This window comes from Phaeoacremonium minimum, assembly GCF_000392275.1.
Source record: "Phaeoacremonium minimum UCRPA7 unplaced genomic scaffold PA7_03_scaffold_442, whole genome shotgun sequence".
Lineage (NCBI taxonomy): Eukaryota > Fungi > Ascomycota > Sordariomycetes > Togniniales > Togniniaceae > Phaeoacremonium > Phaeoacremonium minimum.
Window position 1 is genome coordinate 121679 of NW_006921344.1, and position 23812 is coordinate 145490.

General features: G+C 53.2%; 7 protein-coding genes across 7 annotated transcripts; 3 read left to right on the top strand and 4 right to left on the bottom strand.

The window, feature by feature from the left end:
* Positions 1 to 3: 3 nt before the first annotated feature.
* UCRPA7_5901 (hypothetical protein) lies at positions 4 to 1970 on the bottom strand (the record flags this gene model as incomplete). Its single annotated transcript, XM_007918445.1, has 3 exons — positions 4 to 1704; positions 1780 to 1828; positions 1909 to 1970. 3 exons carry the CDS (start codon positions 1968 to 1970, stop codon positions 4 to 6), a joined length of 1812 nt encoding a protein of 603 aa, XP_007916636.1.
* A 3503-nt stretch (positions 1971 to 5473) lies between these two features.
* Positions 5474 to 6641, top strand: UCRPA7_5902 (hypothetical protein; the record flags this gene model as incomplete). The annotated part of the gene is made up of 3 exons (XM_007918446.1): positions 5474 to 5556; positions 5619 to 6093; positions 6153 to 6641. 3 exons carry the CDS (start codon positions 5474 to 5476, stop codon positions 6639 to 6641), a joined length of 1047 nt encoding a protein of 348 aa, XP_007916637.1.
* A 709-nt stretch (positions 6642 to 7350) lies between these two features.
* UCRPA7_5903 (putative lysyl-trna synthetase protein) lies at positions 7351 to 9168 on the bottom strand (the record flags this gene model as incomplete). Its single annotated transcript, XM_007918447.1, has 1 exon — positions 7351 to 9168. One exon carries the CDS (start codon positions 9166 to 9168, stop codon positions 7351 to 7353), a length of 1818 nt encoding a protein of 605 aa, XP_007916638.1.
* Positions 9169 to 9709: 541 nt separating this feature from the next.
* On the top strand, positions 9710 to 10062 carry UCRPA7_5904 (putative mitochondrial import inner membrane translocase subunit tim10 protein; the record flags this gene model as incomplete). Its single annotated transcript, XM_007918448.1, has 2 exons — positions 9710 to 9807; positions 9876 to 10062. The coding sequence occupies 2 exons, from the start codon at positions 9710 to 9712 to the stop codon at positions 10060 to 10062; spliced, it is 285 nt and encodes a 94-aa protein (XP_007916639.1).
* Positions 10063 to 10428: 366 nt separating this feature from the next.
* Positions 10429 to 13021, bottom strand: UCRPA7_5905 (putative sin3 complex subunit protein; the record flags this gene model as incomplete). Its single annotated transcript, XM_007918449.1, has 2 exons — positions 10429 to 12871; positions 12930 to 13021. The coding sequence occupies 2 exons, from the start codon at positions 13019 to 13021 to the stop codon at positions 10429 to 10431; spliced, it is 2535 nt and encodes an 844-aa protein (XP_007916640.1).
* A 3692-nt stretch (positions 13022 to 16713) lies between these two features.
* On the top strand, positions 16714 to 18134 carry UCRPA7_5906 (putative regulator of gluconeogenesis protein; the record flags this gene model as incomplete). Its single annotated transcript, XM_007918450.1, has 3 exons — positions 16714 to 16849; positions 16926 to 17059; positions 17118 to 18134. The coding sequence occupies 3 exons, from the start codon at positions 16714 to 16716 to the stop codon at positions 18132 to 18134; spliced, it is 1287 nt and encodes a 428-aa protein (XP_007916641.1).
* Positions 18135 to 19190: 1056 nt separating this feature from the next.
* UCRPA7_5907 (hypothetical protein) lies at positions 19191 to 21759 on the bottom strand (the record flags this gene model as incomplete). The annotated part of the gene is made up of 6 exons (XM_007918451.1): positions 19191 to 20195; positions 20274 to 20479; positions 20533 to 20767; positions 20815 to 20973; positions 21021 to 21494; positions 21553 to 21759. 6 exons carry the CDS (start codon positions 21757 to 21759, stop codon positions 19191 to 19193), a joined length of 2286 nt encoding a protein of 761 aa, XP_007916642.1.
* Positions 21760 to 23812: the final 2053 nt, after the last annotated feature.

A 23812-nucleotide genomic window follows, 5' to 3' on the forward strand; every position in this document is an offset into this window, starting at 1 on the left:
CCGCTATTCTTTGCTCGCCTCACCTGCAGCTTCCGTGCTGGCGGCATCTGTCTCAACTCCTGCATCTATGCTGCCCTCGGGCACTTCATCTGAGAGCTCGATATCGCCCTCAGCGTCCTTCTTCGGCTCCCCTTCTTCCGATGGACCATCTGCTGCGTCATCTGATCCGGCCCCAGCGACATCGTCTCCCTCATGTTCCTTTAGCTTCTTCTGCGCCGGCGCGTCGGTAGCCTCGATGTCCACGTCCGCCTCGCGCTTTGACGAAGGGCTTAGGGCGGATGAGACAGAAGAGTCGGGATCCGGCGAGTGTGAATGCTCCGCCTTCCGACCAACCGCCGCCTCGACATCGATGCCGCGCATCTCCACGTTGCCCCCGCTGCCGACTATGTACGGCGAGGTGGTTGGGTTCTGCGGCCCGGTGTCCGCCGCGCCGATCTCCTCCGGGCCTCGCGCGTGCGGCACCTCGTCGCCGCCGACGTTGGCCATCTCCTCGTCCGCGGACGAGGGCGTCAGCTCCGCGCCCTCGGGGCTGGGGCTGGGGCCGGGGCTGCCGGTGCTGGTGGGCGTCGGCTCGCCTGCGGACGATGCAGGTGACGACGATGATGCGGCGGACAGCGGGGAGGCGGTGGCGGTCATGGCGGCGCTGGCGCGCGCGAGCTGGGACACGGGGACGACGCCGGCGCGCTGCTCCTGGCGCAGGATCTCGCCCTGGGTGAGGGCGCGGGCGGCGCCCATCGAGGGGATGCCGTTGAACGAGATGGACACGGTCTCGATGCTGCCGATGCCGTTGGGCCCGTCGATCGTCTCCGTGCTCTCCGTCCGCACCTGGCCCTCGAACTGCCTGCCTGCACCGCTGCCGCCATTACCTGCTCCGGGGCTCGACTGTGCTGCTGCGCCTTGGACGCCTCTCTGTTGGGAGGCTTGTGCGCCGGCCGGGCCTTGGTTCTGGGCCGCGGCCGCGGCCGCGCTGCCTTCGGAGATGGGTGGTGACGGCGAGGGCGATGCGTCGCTGCCGCCGTTCGCTCTCCGCTGCAGCCAGGGGATGGGCGTCAGGAGCGCGCCGCCGAGGGCCTCGTCGCTGCCGACCGCTGCGCCTGCGCTGGCGTTTGCCCACGCCATGCTGTTCCGACTCGAGTCGTCTCTGCTGCTCCCAACGCCGTTAGCGAGCAGCGACATGGCGGACATGTCGGGGATGGCGGGCGGCAGCGGGTAGATGTTGTTGCCGCTGGTGACGTGGACGACGCGATCGACGGCGTGCAGGTAGGAGGGCAGCGAGCGGTAGTGTTGCCTGGGGGCCAGGACCAGCTCGGCGAGGCGCTGGATCGTGTGTGGTGGGTAGACGGGGAAGCCGTCGACGAGGGTCGTCTTGATCTCGGCGAGCATAGCGGTGATCTGCGGCGGGAGGGCGCCGGGCTCGAGGGGTGATGCCGTCCCTCCTGCTGTTCCTGCTGCTGCTTCTCCCGTTGGTGGTTGCGGCCCCGGGCCTGTCGAGGCCGAGGCGGTCGGGTTGGCATTCTCTTTGTTGGTGTCCTGTGATGAGTCCTGGCTGTCTGATGCTGATGTCGTTGTCGCCGCGCCGGACTGCTGCGGCGGCGGTTCTATGGGGTCGGAGGAGGGCAGCGGCGCGAGGAAGCGCGGCTCTGGGGGTGGCGGTGCGGTGGATGGAGGAGGAATTGAGGGTATCGGGAAGTCATTGTGCGCGATCTAGAGATGGGTCAGCAAGGTTGAGAGCCCCTGGATGCTGCTCGTGGGCAACGAGCCGGGGACATGGCAGCTCACCTTTTCGATGCGCGCCACTATGTCTATGAGAAGACTGGGCCAAGCCGAGCTGTGAAGAGTGGTCACATGCGTCAGAACGGACTGCCATTTCCTCTTTTGCAGATTGCGGGAGCGAAGTGCACAACTTACTAGTCCATGGACCCGCCCGAGGCGACCTTGCGCAGGATGTCGTCGTCGGTCTCGATCTCCATGGTGGCCCGTCGCTCGCTGGCTGGTCTTGGGGGAAAGGCCGAGGACTGCGGGTGGGAAAACGTGCAAGAAAAGACGGTTCAGCCTCACCTCACGGCACGCACGACGTATCGCAAGGCGCGATGGCGGTTGGTTCGCGCAGGTGGTTGATAAGATCCGCTAGTCGCTAGCGCCTTTCTGGGGCTTCCACCTTCTACTGCATAGCAAGGCAAATGCTGGGAGCCGCTAAAACAGAACTTACTTAATGGCCTAATTGTTCCCGTCAACGTTGGAAAACGTTTCCAGAGGTTGAGCTTGACAGCCTCGCAGCGTTCACCTGCAGGCACCCGGAAGTTTAAACCCCAACGCTTCTTCTATCACCGTGATGCTTTTTTTATAGCATACGCCCTTCCGATTCAGAGAAGCTCAATTTTATACTCTTGGTATTTCCAGAGAGGATTGTTAGCTATTCCTGTCAAAGACCTTATGCTGTCGTTGAAGACCATTGGCAGGAAATGAATTACAAAGACGCTCTATATTGACCTGATGCTTCGGAGAAATCGTCTCCAAATTTCTAGTGATCCTCTCATCTAGCGGCCTTTACTACTGTATAGTGAGTAAGTAACACCGGAAAAGTCAGATATCTCGTATATTCAACGCTGCAATAATGATACCTAGAAAAAGTACACTGTCCCTCCACATCAGAGTCTTCGCATGTGTTAAGCTATCCATTGCGATTCTCGTGAAGGACACACGATAAGAGCAGATAGGAAGATGATTGACAGACAGAAAGGGACATGCACGCATGAATCTTAGTCATCAACTACAACGACAGATCCTTAGCTTGTTCGCATGCCAGATCCCAATCTGGAGATATGCGACAATGATGATGGCGATGTATGTGGTCCTTTCATGGCATTGATACTGATACGCACAGCCACCCCGAGAGGCAGAACCACAGGGGCGGGATGCGCACACTGAGATGCTTAGACGCGGCAGTTTGTACCATGTTGAGCAAGGCCAAATGCCGGGGTATGACGGATTATGGCTCGGGTCATATACCGTACTGCTATAACGCCCGAGCACGACGACACTGAGGCTACGATATATGCATGTTTTTCACCATCGGTGAGGCTCACATATTGGCTGCAGGCTACAACTGGGCGAGTCGAAAATGGCAGTCAGCTGTAGGCTCTCGGGCACAATCACTGTCATCGTCATGGTGATAAGCATCATCTTCATCATCCTCGAGCCGGGACAGCCTTCCGGTTCAGCAGCCAGCCGAAGCCATCCCGTTTCCAACTTTATCTCGATGCATTTTGAGTTCTGACCCCAAAGAGCCCAGAAAAAGAACAAAGGCTGTCGCTCTGCCAAGGCAATATCACGACAGAACTGGTCTGCTGGAGAGAGGCCTGCTTTTTGCCGAGGGTGGCTCAGCCACCTTGGCGCTAAACACGGCCAGTCTCATCAAGATGCTGCGCTATGGTGTGGTATGTGTCGTCACGTCCTTCCAGGCCAGGGCCCCCCCACCACGGGCCATGCTGCCGATCATAGGCGTTCTTGTTATTGTAATCGATGAATTGGTAAGTTGACCGATTGCTTCATTGTGTCGTGCCCAAGTCCGGCCTGAATCGTAATCATAAACTGGGGTTTTGGTTTCTTTGAGCCCGAGGTCACGTTACGGGAGGCTTTGTTCTCGCCGGGGGCAGTCCAAGACAAGACAAGTCAAGGCATGTGAGACTGGCTGACTTTTGCCCTGAATGACAGCGCCCGTAGCGGGAGCCAATAGTGGTGTTAGCGGGCATGTATTGTCTCAGCTCATCAATCCGCTAGCATTGGTTAACGTTAGTCGGTGTCTGCTAGAGATGGCCGTCCGTGTTGTAGTGGACAATCCATTGATTGTGGCTGGAGGTGAACTTGCGGGAGGCCGGCAGGATTGGGGTCCCAGGACCAGAATGAGACAGCTCGTGGCCTGGTAGCACTTGTTAGTGCATGGGGTGACGAGTCCAGGATCGCAAAGGCATAGCAAGCATTTTCCCGAAGAAGAATCGGACGATGGACGCATTGACACTAACAGAGACGACTTGCTCGAAAGTCCTAGCACCTCGACGAACTCCCGTAGGGCCCCAGGGCCCCTGGGACAGTGGGACCACTTTACACAGCCCTACTGTGAGTGACTTGATGGCAAGACCGAGATGGAGCCCTCCGCCCAGTAAGGAAGGAATCACTGGCAGAAATTCGTTGGCATTGGCTCACAGGCTGTCCTTCATTCCCGCCAAGGCTGAGTGAGAGAATCTCGCTGACAGAGGAAAGAGCTACCGCCGGTACCCAGAAAGTCTAGGACAGGAAAGGACGCGTGAGGCTGGACTGGACCCGAGAGGAGAAAAGAAAAGCTAATAGATACCCATATCCAAGAAGAAAGGCACGGTGCATCTTCATCTCTTCACTTTTTCAACACGACATAGCATCTTTTGCACCATTCACTAAACCTCCTCCTCATCTTTACTTCCTCAGGCTTAATCCAGTCTCCGTCGGCAGCCCATCGCCGCGTTTCTCTCGTTATACGAATTTGGCCTGCAGCCCAGATCCCCCCTCACCCCCGTATCCGGACTGCCGTTGCATTGAGTGTCGCTCTCTGACGCTACGCTGCACCCAAGAAAATCCCAAGAGTCCAAAGAGACTCTCTGACGGCCACCCATCCTTCGATACCCGCTGAAAAGACCCTTGTCTGCGACCAACAGCACACCCGGGCACCTCACTCGCTCCGTGTTCCAATCCAAGTCAATCCAATCCGATCCTGACACTCGCCCTCCCCGACCAACAACGTCACGCCCACCCTATAGTACCACGCACATTAACAGTACTCGACTGCATGCTTGCGCAGAGGGCTGTCATTGAGTTTGTGTCTGTGTCTGTGTCTGTGTCTGTGTGTGCACTGCACGCGAGAGACTTTAAGCCCACCCAGGATCTCACATCACCGCAAACTCAACGGTCCCCTTGTCGCCCCCTCGAACAACTTCAAACCCCTCGACCTGTTTCAGCAGTCCCAAAAATCCACAACCTCCATCTCCAGGTAAACCAGAACCAGACCGCCCATCCCTTGCCGACGCTTGATCCGTGCTCTGCCCATTCACTGGACCGATCACGTTTGATAATCCCACTAACAGCGACCCTGATCCGCTGCTAGCTCACGTCGACCATACGGACGACCCTCTCCACTCCTCCTGCGAGTGGTCGGGATACCTTAAACCTTTTCAACAACATCATCAAGCAATCCATCCCTTACTCAGATTGAGAACTGACTAGTTTCAATCTTATCGAGCGTACATCCGTCGGCAGAGCTTGCAGTCGATCCGGCTCCCGTAAGGAGTCGAGTAGCCCGCCCGTCCTGGCCTTCCGACAAGAATCTCGCCGGTCGCTTCTGGCCGCGGATCCTGGGTTCGCCCAGCAGCCCTACCAGCAAGGAGGTTATTACTACAGAGAAGGCATCACTCCTTCAAAGGGAACCAGCAGCCATCGGAGCAGCATGGATTTTATCGCGACGAAATGGCCCAAGGCCTTTATGGGCACCACCTTGGTGCAGGCCATGATCTGTCTGGCATTTGAAGCGTGAGCATTTTTCAGCCCATCGCGCGCCCTCTCCCTTCTGATCACTAACCTCTCGGCTGCAGATATGTCTTCGGAAAGTTCCAGACGCAACAAGGAAAGACAGTGAAAGCGGATGACACCACAAACGCACAATACAAGACGATCCCGACCTTCCTCAGCCTGTTCATCTTCGGCTTCCTTTACGAACTGGTTCTTGTGTGGGACGCATTACGAATGAAGAATACTATTCAAGTTATTGGCCTCTGCGTTGCCAATCTGGCCCTCCTGGTCTACACAGCTATCCAGATTGACCAGATCAAAATGGCCATCACGCTGCTGGGCCAGGCAGGCGGCCTGAAGGACGTACCAGTCGGAAGACCAGAAGCTGCTCTATGGGCTGACTGCAAGCCGTACCTTGTAGCCATTCCCATCATCCTTGCTGTTGGGACCCTGTGCATGGCTTTCATCGCTTGGAAGCTATACCAGGAGTTCGCTTGGGATATTCTGAAGTACATCGGTGCGGATTATCGCATGAAGAAGCGTTTCTTGTACTATCAGGTAAGTCGCTAGAACAAATGTCAAAGAAACCCACGTAGTACTAACACGCATCTGTACAGATCTATATCGCATTGTTGAAGTTCGATTTCTTCTTCTTCGTCGGCTTCACCGTCCAATTCCTCGTTATCGTCGGCGGCAAGACGGACGTGGAATTCGGTCTTACCATTGCTGCCGTTCCCGTCACGATTGCCATTCTGCTGATGGCCGCCTTCTTCACCCGACACGAGTCGAAGCCGGGCATGTGGGGCATCATCATCCTGTACTTCGGTGGTCTTGCCTACTTTTTCTTCAAGCTCGTCCGAATCTATCAGCCTGGGCACAGTGATTTCTACTTGCCCGTGAGGAGGAGTCTGACGGCTTTCGCTGTTCTGACTATCTTGCTCATCATTCTCACAATCGCTAATGCCTTCATCTGCATGAGCAACTTCAACGCGGGCCTGAAGCAACACCTCCTGAAGCCAAGCAGAGACGTCGAGAAGCCGGATGCGAATAGTATTAGCCTCAACGACGTGAAGCCGCAGCTGCCGAGCCGGATGACTATCGACTAAAAGTGGCAGCACAACGAAAAAGGGGCGTGTGCGAGGGAAATAACTGTATAAAGGCACGACTTTTACGACAACTCTTCTTCTGACTCGGTTCTATCATAAAGTGAGCAGGTCAGATAAAACTCCAGCTCCCGGCAGTGTCGCGGCACGCTGGCCCGCGTGGTCGGGACCGAGGGATGACGACATTGCTCTTTCTTTTCCCGGCTGGCGTTAACCAAAGGGTATCTTCATCTTTCGTAAAGGAAGTGAAGAAGGCGTTTCTTGGCTTGAAAATTTTCCCCTGATCAAATTTGCAACGAGATGTTAGTGTGGCTGTTCGGCAGTGGGCCTGGATAAGGGGCAAAGCAAGGATGTGAGATGGACTGCATGGGGGCCGCCTAAGGGCGAGGGCACAGGATTGACACAAAGCATTTACAGCAAGAAGGGAAAGATCATTTTCTTTGTATGTGTCTGTCACAGGCGTTAAAATGTGACGAGAGACAAGCGTCCTATGCTAGGTTTGAGCTAGGAGCGTTTTATCCCCGTCTTCTAGAGTAGCGAGTCCATCACACAATCATGAACATTTGCATTCATTCATTCGAATCACTGGCGTAGTATGTGACAGAAGTGTGTATTTTACAGCATTAAAGAGGTCGAGACGCGTAATATCGGGAGTTGATACACTGTCTACAGTTTTCTAAGGTTTTACACTGTCTAGCAGGTCGTTTAGCGGTTACTTCTTCCTCCTAGACGACAGGCCCACGACATTCCTGAGAGTTCCAAAGCTCAGGCAGTCATTAATACGCCGCGTCCCAGAGAACGCCATGACGAGCCTCTCAATGCCGCAGCCCCAGCCGCCCGTGGGCGGCAATCCAGACTCCAGCGCAGAGATGTAGCTCTCGTCGATGGCCAGTGAGGCGTCCTCGCTGTCGAAGCGGGATGAGGACGAGTTTTCTGCCTCGTTGCCGCCTCCCGCTGCTGCTGCTGCTGCGGCGGCGCGCTGCTCGCGGTAGCGCGCCTGCTCGACGAACTTGCGGCGTTGCGCAAACGGGTCGTTCTCCTCCTCGTACATGTTGGCGAGCTCGCGGCCGCCGACGAAGAGCTCCGCGCGCGCGGACACGAGCTGTCCCGTCTTGTCGCATGTGAAGGACTTGGAGAGCGGCGACATGCACGCCGGGTGGTGGGTGATGAGGAGCGGGGCGCGCGCCGAGTGCGGCTCGAGGTAGATGCCCGCGAGGCGGTCGAGGAGCTGGGAGAGGGTGGTCGACGAGGCGGAGACGTCGTCTGTGCCCTGGTCGATCTTGTGCTCCTTGAGGAGAGAGGTGAGCTCAGAGAAGGCGGTGTCGCTGGATAGATCTGGCAGAGTGAAGCCGAGGGCGGATTCGAGAGAGGGGATGAACTCGAGCTGCTTGTATGGCTCGTTATAGGGGGCGAGGTCGATAGGCGGGAGGGAGGTCAGTTTTGTATCGATCAGGCCCTGGCAGTAGTGTGCCATGCCGGAGACGAGGTCTTCCGTCTGTGAAGTCAAATCGGACAGACTGGCGTATGCGTTGTAGTATTCGCACGTGGTGAACTCGGGATTGTGCGAGAGGTCGATGCCTTCGTTGCGGAAGGAGGGTCCTATCTCGAATACCCTCTCGATGCCTCCGACGACTAGCCTCTTCAGCCATAGCTCTGGCGCGATGCGCAGGGCCAGCTCTTTGTCTGGAAACTCCGTTGAGGTCGTTGCGAACGGCCGGGCGATTGCGCCTCCGGCGTTCTCGGCCATGATCGGCGTTTGGAATTCAAGGAAACCGCGGTCGTGGAAGAAGTCCCGCATGTACTTCATGATGTAAGCGCGCAGCCGGAGAATGTCGGCTTGTTGGCGATTGACCAGCAGGTCAACGTGGCGCTTCTGTATCTTCGTGTCTTCGTCTACCAACTTGGTAGGAAGTGGCACGAGACTGGGAGAGAGCAGCTGCGGGAGCTGGGTGGCCTCGAGGGTGAGCTCGCCCCTCTCTGTCCGTGTTGGTCGACCGGTCAAAGCGACGTGATCACCTCTCTTGAGCAACCGAGTCGACGCCTTGAAGTCCTCCAGGTTTATACCTAGAGGGCCCAGCTTACCGAAGTTACATAGCCCCTGAACATGCTCGAACTCTCCCGTTATGTCTATAAATACAAGCTTCGAGCTACCACGCCGTACCGCGTGCACACGTCCATGCAGAACTACCTCGTCTGAGGCGGGCGTCTGCGGAGTGACATCCTTGTATCTCTCATTGAAAATCGGTACCCTCAGATGGTTTCCTGTGGACTTATACCGGGGATAGGACAGTGCCTCGGCTGCGGATAGCTCCTTGATTCGAGCATCGACAAGCGCACCTTCGTTCTCTACCTCGAGGTCATCCGATGTCGCCGGTTTCTGCGTGCTCGCAAAACGCTTGCGTTGCACTCCTGGTGCTTGCGCATGGCCTTGTCGAGTGAGCTCATAGAAGCTCAGGTATACCGACTTGCGCGCGGCGAGTGGCCGTCTCGCATATGGGCGAAGGAATTGGAGCCATAATGGGGAGCTCATCGCGGTCTCTACCAATGTCGTGGTTAGCAATGTATCAAGGCAGATTTCATGTGTGCAGGCAAGATTGATAGATGCAGAAGAGTCAGGAAAGCAGGCAATTGAGATCATGCACAGTTAAGTGTCAGTCGCAACGGTTCTTTGATCATTTGCTTTCATCATATAATAGACAGAACGAGATCAGTGAGATGAGGTTTGTTTGTACTCACAATTACCCGCTCCCAAAGCACCTTTTCCAGCACAGCTTCTTAACGAAGGACTATGTCGGATCATGAAGCTCTGGTCATTAATTTTTAGACTAGAGGAGTGTGGTGCTGCTAGACGGTGAGCTCCCTCAAATGATTCATTGACCAATCAAGGGGGTCCGTTCTAGCGTCCGCGCATCAAAGAACCTCCGCTAACTTTGCAGGTACAGGGGGCCGACGAACAACGTCACTGGCGGCTCCCGGTGATTTTTTGCTTGAGCCTACAGCTACCATCGCAACAACCATTTCTCCAAAGAACACCACCGTTCATACACACAACATACCTCGCATCGCCCATCATGTCTTTCTTCGGTATTGGTCGCCCCCAGCCCTCCTCGGCAGAAAAGATTGCCGCCGTCGAGACGGAGATGAAGTTCCTGGCTGATCTACACAACCGGTAAGCTTCTTCCAACCCTACTACTGTTCTCCCTCAGCCTATTACTGATGACTGACTCCTTCATCTAGCCTCAACAAGGCGTGCCAGGCCAAGTGCATCCCGGGCGACTACAGGGAAGGCGAGCTGAACAAGGGCGAAAGCGTGTGCCTCGACCGCTGCACCGCAAAGTTCATGGACGTTCAAATGAAGGTCTCCGACATCCTACAAGGCGAGCAGCAGAAACAAGCGGGCGGCGCCCGCGGCTTCGGCATGTAAATCTCGGATAGGCTAGGGCGACATTCAAGGGGGGCGTTATGTCATAGTGTAATACTACATGGCTGGCTGGAGGAAGTGAGAGCAGCGGCCTTAGGGATCTCAAAGCAAGCGGCCGGTTCTAGAAACGGAACACCAAACGGGCTATAGGAGATTTACGAGAAAACTCTCTGTATTTGTACCGAGGCGGTTTGGTATAACCGAATTATGCCCATTATTTGTATAGACTACCATCCTCTCTAAACACGAAACTACCGGATTGCGATCCAATCTTTTCAAAACTCCTTTTCCATGGGATATCATATGCTTGTCGTAACAATGCGATCCAGAAATTTAGCAACAGCAGCTGCAACAAAAGTAGAAAGAGTATCACCGTGGCCTGGTGATATTTGGCCCTGTCCCAATGCCCGTTAATGTCCTGACAAACCAATGCAGCCAGCTCTCCGTCTCGAGGGTGATCTTCAACTCGTCCGCCCTCTTCTCAACGTCCTCCACCTGCGTTTCAAACTGTGCCACGCCATCCTCAACGTCCTGAACTTTGGATACGAGGGCGTTGATCTCATACTCCAGCTTGGCCACGTGCACCTCAACGTCCTTAATAGCCTCAGTGACGTGTGCGCGCTCCTCCGCAATCATCTCCTGCGAGCTCTGCTTCACGCTCTGGTAGGCATCACTCAGCTGATAGTAGAGAGCTTGCAGATCTTCCTGCTGCCGCATGTAGGCATCGTCGAGCGCCTCGATCCCGTTGACCCTCTGCATGACCCATGGCTCAACTCCCCGTCTGAGATCCATGATCTGCATAAATAGGTTCCGCGCTACCTCGGCGGCGCTCTCTTGCTCTTCTAAAGACACATCTGGATGTCCCAGCTCATAATCAGTCGAGATATCTATGATGTCGTCCCATCTGAGGACGGCATCTTCAGCAACACCAAAAGACATGCGACGAGGCCATCGCTCGTCATTAGGTCGCATCTCGTTGCATCGTCGGAACGCCTCAATGCTATGCCTCCTTTGTAAGAAGCATAAGGATGTGTCTCCGCTGCGCTCTGCCGCCAGAATTGGTCCTTGTAGATCGCATTCGTCCGCTACAGATCCAGCGACTGATGTGCCCGCTATGATGTCCCTGCGTATCTCATTCGCTTTTGTTGGAAGCTTTTCAGCATCGTCCACCCCACTAAGGAGCGCAGTGGCGGGTGTCTGGGAAGTTTGTGTTGCCTCATTTACGACCGGAATAGATGACTGCTCCTTCTCTTTCCTGAAAGCGTTCGCGTATTCTTCCGGTTTGTTCTTCCATGTAAATGCTCGGCCGGGGCCCATGACAGGACTTGAGAGGCCACCTGTGCTCTGCACAAGGCTACTTATGCTTGGGCTCATATAGCCGGTCTCTGCTGTCTCATCCTTTGAGAGACGATTCGAATGTCCTCTGAGTCCACCGCCGACAGCATCTCGGATCCGGCCGAAGCCTGATCGCGCATCGCTCACCCGTCCCGCAACGCTCTTGAAGACTGTCTTCCTAAGGGCGTCCTTTTCTCCAGGACTCTCCGTAAACGTGGTAGCAGAGAGTGGCGGTGGGGCGGAGTATATCGTCGTAGACTCTTCTTTCTTCCTAACTTCCAGTTCTTCTTCAAGCGGCAGAGATTGCGTCCTTACAGCCGTCAGTTGATTCGGCGAGTCTTCTTTTCCGAACAATATGTTGCTCATGTCCGTCATTGATCGATCGTGGTGGTCCACTAGAGACTTCTTCGGCTTGCCATGCCACAGCCACTTGGCTCGTTCGCCGTAAGCCAGCTCTCTAAACCTGTCAAACTCCAAGGTCTCGATCTCTCCAATGCCAGCCTTGTCCCGGGCACCGACCATACCGCTCAGAATCTCGCCTCTCTTGCCAAACTCAGCCACTGTAGACTTGACCGCCTTTTGCACACCCCAACCCTCGCCAGCTGCTGCCTTTGCGGTGACAGTATGTAGTCTAAGGAGAGTTTGCCGGTCAAGCCGCCTCGTCCTTTCGAGCTTCTGAGATTTCTGGAACTGACTGATGGCACGCTTGGTGCTGTCCACATCAAACACATCTTTTGCAACGGCCGCTCCGTACGAGCTTAGCCGGTTCCTTGCTCCCATAAGCATACCCAGCATGGCTGCCACAGTTGTTGGTCCGAGAATGCCGTCAGTGGGTTCGATGTTATAGTATTCTGAACCAATCTCCGTCCACCAGTTTCCTATCGACGTTTCTGTGACATCGCAAAGCAAACCGTCAATGTATTCCTGGTCAAGCATGCCAAAGATGAAAAGTGCAACCTGGCAAAGCTTGACGAGCTCTATGACAGCTTGAAAGAATGGCACCCGCTCGCTTGTCCTGTACATGGACAGGAACTTTGCTTGGGTAGCTGGGGTGGGGTCTGACAAAGACATTCCTGACCGTCCAGAGCAGCCTAGGCGTTTTAGGTTCTCGTTGACTATGAAAGCCTGGCGATGTTTCTTGATGTCTCCATCCGGCACAGATATGACAGTCAGAGCTGAAGGGAAGCTACTGAGGTTTGTGACCATAAGCTCCCCCAACGGTGTCTCCTTTGGCCGAGCATGGTATTGTTGAATGGCCTTGAAATAGACCCGTAATCGCGGCGACCAGTCCTTGTCATCGGCGGGGACGGCCAGCACACCCACCACGACCGAATGCTTGGGATCTCCAGTGTATGTAACAATCACTAGGGTTGGCGACTGGCGAGAACAGGCCCATTGCTCCACGAGGTAGAGCTCATAGCCGCGGAGAACTCCTCGGCGTTCGACAACGGAGACGGCAGGATCTTCTTCGAGGTATCTGAACGAGAGCGGTGTTAGACTCGCCTAACGGCAGTGCTAGAGCTAGATAGACCTACCTGAAAGCTACTGGATCCGGAAACACGACGTGCCGACGTTGTGGCGCCGGAGACATGGCAGGCGACGGTGTTTTGGCGGATGTATCGTTCATCGGGTCAGTGGATGTCGAGTTGGGATCCTGCTGGCTTGCGCGCGCAGCCCTCTGGGCCAGCAGTCTCGCATGAGTGATCTCTTCCTCTCGATGGGTTCGTCCATCGTAGACAGGAAGTCCAATCATGAACGACATGGCTGCTGCACACAGCTAGCTATCAGCACGTGCAGGACGGCAGCATGGAAGGAGGTGTACTGGGCCGAGAGTTTCGAAATGACAGGCTCATAATTGGAGGGGACGGTCTGGCGTTGGACAACCTGCCAATGAATGGCTATTGCATAAGCAACCGAACAGATAGAGGCATCCTAGTGCACTCCTGTCACCGGAATCTAGCCACAGTATGACGGTGGCTAATAGAGTCCGTTTGTTGGAGGGAAAGTTGGGCATGTGATGCAAAGTCATCGACCCTTGCAGGCAGGCGGAAGCTGGGTGCATGTCCCCAGTTGTGGGTTCAGCGGGAGAGCGGGCAATGAGCCTGCCAAGACTGCGTCACACCCGCCCTGGTCACACTATTGCTGGCCCCGCCTTCTGACAGACCCCCTGTCTACCTTAGGTAAGTAACCTGGCGCTAGTTAGGTATTTCACCAGAAGACGAGAGCTGATAACCTCAACTACTCCCTGTCAATGTAGAGATTATTCACGTGGGGAGCAGTAGTAATCAATGTGTAGTCAGCCATATCATGAAAGCAGCACCTGAGAGCGAGTACTTATGCTACATTTCATTTTACAAAGTATAGGTTTGGGTAGCTAAGTTGATGAGCAATTTATTTTCCTTCACGTTCACCTCCATTCTTTGAGCAGATGTCCGAACTTGGGAAGACAGAGTCTACTTATTATGAGAGCTCCTGAGAGGAAACAAGCTCAGTCTTTTAGGCAAATTGTATATTACTTTAGTCTGAATTCAGGTAGGTTTGCTCCCTTAACAAACGGCCTTCAGACTGTACTGCACCTAAGGTCGCAACTTCTCTGAATTCCTTAGGTCGTGCAATTCGAGTAAACATATAAAGGGCCAGAGGCTCTTTCCTCACACTCACCAACCTGTTGAAATCGTAATCATACCTTCCATCTGCATTAAAAAAATAAAAAAAAAATAAAAAAAATAAAAAAAATAAAAAAAAAAATCCCTGCCCTCCTCCCACCCTGTCCCAGTCCTGCCTCTCAACTTGACATCATGGCAGGCTGGATGATCCTCCCAGCCGAAATTCGGTCGACTATTTTTGACTTCGCCGCCAAGGACTTCTGTTACAGTACTGAGCCTGAAGCACGCGCCGGATACGCTGTTGTCTGTAAAGACTGGCAGGCATACTTTGAACCCATCAACTTCCAGGGGCTCGTTCTGGACCCAGACCGGATACATGACATCGACCGGGTTGTCTCTACCAAGCGACGAAGTGACTACGTACAACACATATGGCTTCGCGTCAAGCTTGAAGAGTACGACTGCGGACGAATGTGAGTGGCTGGAAAAAGACCATGGTATTGAGCAGTAAGTCACGATCATGTCCCCTCCTTTATAATCAACACAGAATGATAGCCACGTGCTCTCCCCCGGAATCTCACAATATTTCTACAGAAACAGGGCTATCTTCACCAATACTATCTGGAATCTGTTGGTCGTCTTACAAAATGGAAGAGACGAAGCCGCGGTGAACTCGAACATAGATTAGCTCTGGACCTCGGCGTCTACTCTCCGAGCGATTCACAGCATGCCTTCAGAGATTTCCGTCTGGAAGATGACTATCCGTACCTAGTCAAAGAAGATTTGGACGAGACATTCGAAGCCTACCACCTGGCTTATGGCGAGCCAACTCGTGAGACTAAATTCCCGACCGGTTGTCCTATGTGAGTGGTTGCTTGTCGAGAAGCCCCCAGCTACAGATCACGGTTGCGGGTTACCGGAACACAACCACTCAAGCTTAACTTCCGCGATATTGAGGAAGGGCCTCTTTCGGTTTCCCAGAGTGGAGGCCGTCACAGAGCTCGTGGTGCGCCGACAATATTATCGCGACATTGCGCCTGGTGTATTCTCCAAGCTTCTGAAAGAGAGCTTTACATCTCTTCAAAAGTTTCGGTACGAGCTTTGGGAGAATGTTGAGGCAGCCTTTCAGCACTGGTATATGGAAGGTATTTTGAACCAAATCTCATATTCATGAAGTATCCTAATAAGCCTACAGAATTTATGCAATTGGTCTCGATGGATATGCCGGCCACACTCCAAAGTTTCAGCATATTTGAGGATTTCAATCCCCGCCTGAATCCGTCGCACCGCGCCCCTGACTGAATCCCATCAAGACCCATCATGGCGAAAGCCCTTGCCAGATCCATTCATGGCTTGAGTCATTTGTCGGTTTCTCGATTTCTGGATGCCAAGGACTTCTTTGCAGACTTCTTGCCCAATACAGGCATGGACGTAAAGCCGATCTGGTCGAATCTCCGAACACTTTCCTTGACCTCACTGGGGCTTTCCTGGGCTACTTCTGAAGGCTCGCTCGTATCACTGTTCAAAGCTGCAGCCTCTGCAGCGATGAACATGCCCAGGCTCGAGGTATTAGAGATCTGGAATGCTGCTGGTGGAGATACCAACTGCATTGTTCGATATAGTATCAAGGACCAAGAGCCGCGACTCACTTGGAGAGGCTCCTGGACACCTGGCACTGAACTGAAGAATTCCTTGGTAGAGTCCTGGCAAACAGTAACTAGTTACCTGACTACATTGCGGTACAAGGAGAAAGGGGAACTCACTGCTTCATTTGACTTGATATGGGTGGATGGAGAAATGAGTGAAATGCTTCCGCACTTGGAGCTTCGCGATCAAATACTGCACCCGGTTTCGCAGTATCAGCTGGCCTGGGAGTCTCAGAATGACTGGCGAGGTTAAGGAACAGGGTCAAGATCACATTCACATCAACATTGCTTCCTAGCGACGTTGCACCGAGCTATCAACTCATCTTGCTTGCCCGGTCTTTTATCAACTGGGCAAACGAAGTCGGATAGTCGTCGAATTTGTACATAACCGAATGGGTATCAGTTGTCAAATCTTGAGCGGGCCAGGAAACTTCTTTACCGCACGAACAAATAGAGAGTGGTGGCACCCTATTTAGCTATGCTAGATGGTCCAGAGTTGCTTTACCTTGTATCAGATCACTGGGCGGCATTATCACTGCTCTGTTATTCTTTCCGAACCTTTCATATTGACACTTCAAGAGCCGGCATGCAGTTTGAAATGCGAATGCTAGAATTGAATGTTGAATGACATGTAACCTGTTTGTACTTGTAGATGAATATATGCTGAGTACATCACGCCTCTAGTAAAAAGGCATGGTGTAAGTTGCACTGGTCGCTCGTCAGTGAGCGGCGGCCCGGCAGGGGTGGGGGGTGTTGGTTTGACGCACGAGTCAAGTGAGGAGATCATTGGAGCCGGGCTGGCTGGGGTCAGGTCACACCCGGACAGCGGCAACTGCACCTGATTGATGACCACTAACACCAACCTTATCCCAACTGCTGTATCTCGGCCTTCCCCAATCCAACCTCGAGACAACCACCACCTCAACACAACTCTAACCGCCCCTCGCAAACGAACGAAGCTTCTTCCTGCTCGCCTGCATAATTCCGAACGCTTGCCATACGAAAACCGCTCCCGAAGCATGCGATACAACCATAGGTTAGACTCCTAGTTCGATGAGGTGCTCACAATGGCGGGCATTCCCATGCTTCAGAAGGAGCTCTCCCGCTTGACCGGCGGAGGCACTGCTCGTCTATCTGCCGCGGTCGACGATGTCGACAAGATGATTGAGGTCCTGACAGCCGCTCGGGACCAAATAGCACACGGTTCGTCACCTTAGACGCAAAGTCGAGCTACAACACATGGATGTGGCGGTCATAGGCATTGCTAACAGTCGTGCAGCTTCGGATCCCCATACCGCGAGTCTGACGATGACGAAACTACAAAACCCCATACGCGAAGGTTTCGATGCAGTTACGGAAGATCTACGAAAGGTGTCAAAGGTGCAGAAGGACTTCGGACGGTCCCTCGATAAGGTTGGAAGACCTCAAGCCAGCTCTTTGATTAGGACGAATGGCTAACACGCTCCTACAGCATTTCCCCTCAAGACCACTACCTACAGACCACGACGCAATGTCAGAATACCCAGACTTGATCAACCGGGCCATTGCCATGCATCTGCTACGTGAGGGCCAGTTCTCCGTAGCATCAACGTTCATACACGAAGCACAAGACGCGGCCGCCCGATCTACTACTCCCCGCCACAGTCAGGCGTTTGACGACACAGACATGGATGGCGGCTCAGATGCCGATGACGAGGCCGAGCCGGAAACGGAGATATCGCTACAGTCACAAGAGCTTCAAGCCAAATTCGCAACAATGTACCAGATATTATCCGAACTCAAGGCGCACAACCTCATACCCGCCATAGACTGGGCCACGGCCAACAGCCAGGAGCTCGAGGCACGGGGCTCTAACCTAGAGTTTGAGCTGTGCAAACGGCAATATGTGTGGCTATTCAAGGGTCCGCAGGTCAACGGCCTACCAGACGACGAAAACAACGGCCTAATGGGCGCCCTGCGGTACGGCCAGCGCAACTTCCCGCGCTTCCAGGCCCGCCATGCCAAGGAGATCCAGCAACTGGCCGCTGCCATGGTTTTCCGGCCGAACCTAGCCGACTCACCATATTCACCCATCTTCGAGATGGAGACAGCCTTTGACGAGGTAGCCGCAAGCTTCACGCGCGAGTTCTGCAGCCTGCTCGGCCTATCCGCCGAATCGCCACTGTACGTGGCCGCGACGGCGGGCGCCATCGCGCTGCCGCAGCTGATGAAGTACGTCGAGCGCGTCAAGGAGAAGCGCACCGAGTGGACGACGGTGGCGGAGCTCGCGTTCGAGACGCCGCTGCCCTCGTCCATGATCTACCACTCCATCTTCGTCTGCCCCGTCTCCAAGGAGCAGACCACCGACGCCAACCCGCCCATGATGCTGCCCTGCGGCCACGTCTTGGCGCGCGAGTCACTCCAGAACCTCACCAAGGGGACGAGGTTCAAGTGCCCGTACTGCCCCAGCGAGGGCCAGTTCAAGGACGCCAGGCAGATCATCTTGTAGGACGGGAGACCCGCGCAGAGCCTGCTGCGGCGGGCGCACGGCGGCTTGCCATGGCTCGCAGAGTGGTGCCAACAGGAGAGGCTGGTCGTGCATGCTTGGGGTGATCGCTGGGTGGTTGACAATGACGCTTGATGGTATCAGTGATATGGACGGCCTTCGAGAGAACAATCCCACTGGCCACTGCTACGACTATCGCGATACGCTTAGAAGTCGTAGCGCTATCGGTCACGGTGCCTTTTAGATGGCAGGTCCATGTAAGGGAGGCTTTTCCCAGTACGAGTAAATTATCACAGCAGCGACGGCAGTAAGAAACGGCAGCGTAACAGATGCATTTACGGGGTTCAGGCAGGCGTTTCGATTGATTTGGGTTTAGGTTCTGGTCCTGGACCATTGGAGACCCCTGGTTGAATGGACTTTATGTCTTTACTCTTGTCTTATACTTATCACGATAGGACGAATGAAGGCTGGCAGCAGCAAGGTCAAATATATTTACAGAGCTTTCTACATGTACAGTTATCTACCTGGTCTGAGTGACTGTGAACGGGCAGTTCTCCGAGGTAGACGAGAGGAGCGCACACGCGTGTGTGATGACCTGAATGTTCCTGCAATCTGAGCTTCTAAAAATATATCCTCTTAGGGAGAAGGGCCGTCGTTTGAACGGCATCATGGGCTGGCTCCCGCGCCATTCTCTTGTGCATTCATGTTGACCTGATGTGAAATAGGAAATCCGTACGGGGGGGTTTTTTTTTTGTTCTTTTTTTGTTTTCTTGATGACAGGCAATTGTGTTCGTAGGACTTCCAGTCTCGAGCCGGGCCCGGTTTCAGACAAAGGAAAGGGGGAATAGCAGATGTCTGTGAATGAAAAAGGGGCCGATTGGTAACGAAAAGGAAACGCAGCAGGGGTATAGAACAGTCGACGCATCGATCCAGAAACATCATCTTCCAAGTCCAAGGCCCATCCAAGGCAAGTCCGTAGTTTCATTGCTGTAAGTCGTTGTTCCATGTAGATGTGACCGGTGTTCAAGAGGCATCAGTTGGTTTGGCGACAGATTTGATTTAAAAGAAGTCGTCCGGAAGAGGGCCATCGAGCGTCCACTTATTCTTCAGCCAGTCATTGGCAAGTACGTTACGGATGGTCTTTCGCAGCGCCTCATCATCCGTGGGAAGTCCATGAAGCACGCAGTAAGCCTTGGCTTTCTCCAGCTTTCTCGCTCGAATTCGACGCATCTCGTCCCAGTCTTCCGCCTTCAGGTATCTGTCCTCAAAGTTCCGAGGGTCGAGATCATCAATCTTTGGGACAAACTGATTGTCATTCCAGTCCCGGTCACGAGTCACCCTGGCCAGAGCCTGCCCCACAGGCTTCAGCAAGTGAATCTCAGCGCGGTCGACATATTGCAAGACATTGGTAGTCAATGCCCTCAGACCGTCGATCTGGGCTGCGCGCTGCACAGCCGAGTCAATGGTCCAATTCTCTAAAGATGCAGGGACGAGAAACCCCATATGTCCGAAGTGGAAGTTGTCTCGCAGATCCTCCATCTGATCGCCCAGTTTCGCACCACACTCCTCGTACAAAGACGCAGCCAGGTCTCGCTTCTCGACCTTATAGTGGTCAATTTCTTCAGCAATCCTCGGGGCAAGAACGCAAGCATCGCAGCTTCCGTCATGTCGGAAGAAGAAGGCGGGCATGTCTTGGTCGCACGTTGGACAATGCCACTTCTCAGTCCAGACTGCGTACTTCTCTCCTCGGTATTGAGTCTCATGAACCAGCTCATCGCCTGTGAGAAAAGCTCCATCTCCAAGCACTGCACCGCACATGTTGAACATGTGCTTGATATAGGTAGGAGTGTCCTCGATCAGATATTCCTTGAGCTTGTCACCACGCAAGACAACGTTGAGAACTCGTGGAACAAAGTAATCCGGCAAGGGCAACTTCTCGAGGAACTGGCAATACGAGCTGGAGAGCTCGAACCAGTGATCTTGACCCGCTTCGAGGGCGAGTGGCAGGTAAGAGAAGATCAAGCGGGCGCCAATAGCGGTCTTGATCGGCTTGTTGGTGTCCATCTAAGACAGTCCATACGAGCCGTGGCGGCCTTCTTTGGGGGAGCCATGGTGGTAGCGAGGGAAAAAGTCGAGCTTGACTGCTCCGTGCTTGTCTTGATGATCTTTGATGATGAGTAGCATCTTCTTCGTGTGATAAAAGGTGATCAGTGGGCACTGAAGCACTCCGAGAGTCTTGAGGTTCGGCAACATCGGTAGCATGGCCTTCACGAGCACGGTGTCCAACACTCCCATACGATGCAGCTGCAGATGCTGAATGGTACTTCCGACATTGTTCAGTGCGCGGACTAGATGTACATACTGATCAGTTTTGGTGGGCAAATGGTACAATCTTACTTACAGAACTTCATGGTGTTCACCACCTCTGTCTTCGCTGCGAGTGGACGACGATACTTGTATCCTCGACAACCATCCAAGGTATCATGAGTGGGTGAGACGATCAAGAACTTAGACACTCCTCGAGAGGCAACCCCCTTTGCGATCTCTGAGGCGTCCTCGCCGGTCTCCTCATGCTCAATATCATCAAGAGTATACTCGCACAGGTTGAAGATTCCCTTGGTCATATTCCAGCGATCCTGCTTGCGTTAGCATGTCTTCTATTATTTATCACATGGCTGCTTACTGTCAGTTTCTCATCGATAATTCGGAAAGCCGTAACACAAGTTGCTGCCAGATTGGCCATGGCGAAGTAGTTGCTTGCAAGGTTCTCCAGAATCTTGATGCCAAGCTCAACTTGTCTGAGGACGCGAAGGAATGTATTCTTCGGGGCATCAATGTTGGGCTTGGAGGCGAAAATTTGAGCGCCCCAGCTTGACAGCGGTGCCTTACCTCGTTAGTGCAAATCGACACGGTAGCGGGAGGTATACGCACTCTGGTGGTCAACATGACATGTGGAAAGTGCTTGAGAACGGCCCGAGCTTCCTCATGAGTCTTCGGAGCGTACCCATCTGGGAACTCATCACAGATCGTCTGCGGCAAGTCCTGCAGAAGCCAATACTTAGGGCTGTTAGGTCTCTCTCGCTTGGCTGGGATCTTGACATCTTCCTTGATGGCAATCAGCATCTCAGGCTTATACTTCTTCGCGCGAGCGAGGTCGTATTGAGCTTTGTTGAAACCGATTCTTGGGTCGCAGATACAAATGTCGCTCGTGTCATCCTCAATGAAACGGACAGGGCCACTCAACTTTCCGAAGATGAGTTCATCTCGCTGCGAGACTTTCTGGTTCTTGGCTTTGTTATCAGCCGGGTTGGCTTTGATGGGTGCCATGATCGGACGAAGATATGTTGGGGCAGAAATGGTGTTCTACAACGAACCGGTCAGCAAATAGTTTGGTGCTACAAGAAAATTACCCTAAACGCACTTTGCCCTGGTTGGTAGTACGCGAGGCAGCCACGTTCGTGGCCTGCTGGTTCTGTACAGAGCCTGTGTTAATCTTCTTCTTCTTCCTACGCTTGTTCTGTTTCCCAGCAGATTTGGGCTTCACATAGCCATCCGGTAGCTCTAAGCCCGGGTGAGGAGTGATAGAGGTCTTGGCGCCGTCGCGACCTTTCAGTCCTGAATTGGCCATTTTGTAAGGATGGTCGTTGATTTAAGGTTTACGGTGCAAGAGTTGAGGAAGGAGGGATGGAGGAAAGCTCTGAATCTGGTAAGTACGGTATAAGTCGGGACGCAACAGCCAGAAATGCTAAGCAAAAAGCAAAACTTGCAGGCGCAAAGGACTGAGATGAATGAAGGGTGCGCTCAGGACTGGATGAATAGACGAAGGCTGAGCAAGAGTAACTTTCTGATGTAAAGCGTTGTTCTTGGGATAGACGGGTAAGGAGCGGAGAAGGAGGATTATGGGGTGAGTGTCATGAAGATCTGTGGCAATGTCATGCAACGATGCACAAGTGAAGTTCTTGGTGCTCATATGGAAGGAGTTCACGTTTTAGGGGTTTGAGGTAAATGAGAGCAGGGAGGATAGAATGCCGAGATGTAATGTAGGCAACCAACCAGTTGGTGGTGTTAAAAAAGTCTCACCGGCATGTACAGTAAAGGCGACCACGACATGACACCGTAGTTTTATGCAGGAAACAGAAGGGGATCAAACTTACAGGTAATACGAATACCGTTGAGACGGAGATGTAGAATTATTGACGTTCTATGAGAACTGGTCTAACAAATGGGCGCAAAGGTTAGATACTGGAAAGGTTAGGTTCGTAGAACGGTCATTCGTAGTTTGACGCTGATGCTTGGGGGAGATTGGGTAAGTTTTCTGAAATCGTAAAGTTAGACAACTCAGGTAAAGAATTGAGGGGTGGATTTCGTCATAAAGGCGAAAGTCAGTGGAAAGGAGGTAAGTGTTAAGCTCGGAGGAGGTCTGGGGAAGAAATTGATCACTAATGAAGACCTGTCGAGCAGATCCAGGGGGCACGGGTGGCTCAGAGGAAACCTCCCGAGCTAGAGAGGGCTATGCTTAGGTATTGGCTGAGTGAATCAAGGTCAATGGGGTAATATGGTAAAGGAGGAAAGGTATGAGTGAGGATGTAGGGAGGAAGAAGGAGAAGAAAAGAGGAGAGGCGGAAGGTTGGGTTTAAGTAGTTCTGCGAAATAGGGTGGTAAAGGGGACAACAGATGAAGGCTCGCTCTTGTACGAACGCGTCTGATCTCTGTTGTTCGAAATAAGAGTGACTCCTCTTTCAATTGCAGTTACTCTGTGACTCATGAATCGAGAGGAGAGGAGAGTTCAGGAAGAAATGGAGGCAGGTGTAAGTCGATGCCTAAGACGCAACGGCTGGACCAGGCACACCTTGACGCAGCAGGACGAGGTCTTGTTTACCTACAACTGTTCTCACAACTGAAAAAATATCTAATTGAGACTAAAATGTGTCAAGATGAGTTTATGAAGCTCCAGAGCAGGTTTGAAAGGCTGTCACGGGTTGGTGGGAGGCAAGTTTCGAGCCAGCTTCACAACACTGTGCGGCAAATCACGGCGCTCGACAACAAATTTAAATCAGACGACACGGAAATAGGCACCCATTGTACATATATCATTCAAAGCGAGATTCTAAGGGGAAAGAGTGCAGTGATAAAACAAAGAACATGTGCAGTGTCTTGTAGTCTTAGTAGTTGTGACTTGCATACAATCTTGACAACAAAGTCGAATTCAATATTGACAACCACAAATCATACGACAACTTCCTTCTATGATCAGAGAAACCTACTTGTTCTATTTTCCAAGGAAACACGATATCCTCAACCCTCAAGCTGTCTCCGTGATTCTGGGTCGACGTTGAGACACCCCGTTAAACCATCCTCCAATCAGATGCAACAGGGCGAAAGTCGGCCGAAAGAGCTTACCCCGAGACACAACGGCCCCGAGTGTTGTCAAGAGAAATGTAAAGACTTTTTGTGAGACGATAGAATAGTCGATCTACTTGGTGCTCCAGCTCAAAAATGTAGGAGACGCAGCGGCAAACGATGCTTTAATAACTCCATACCCAGCACTGGCGGCGAGACGGCTTGGAGTCTGTCTCCATCTCCTCGAATTTCCTATAAGGAGCTTGAGATAACCACCCTCTGCTCGGCAGGTGCTCACATGGCCACATGCTGCCCCTAAGCATATGTATAGTACAGTACCT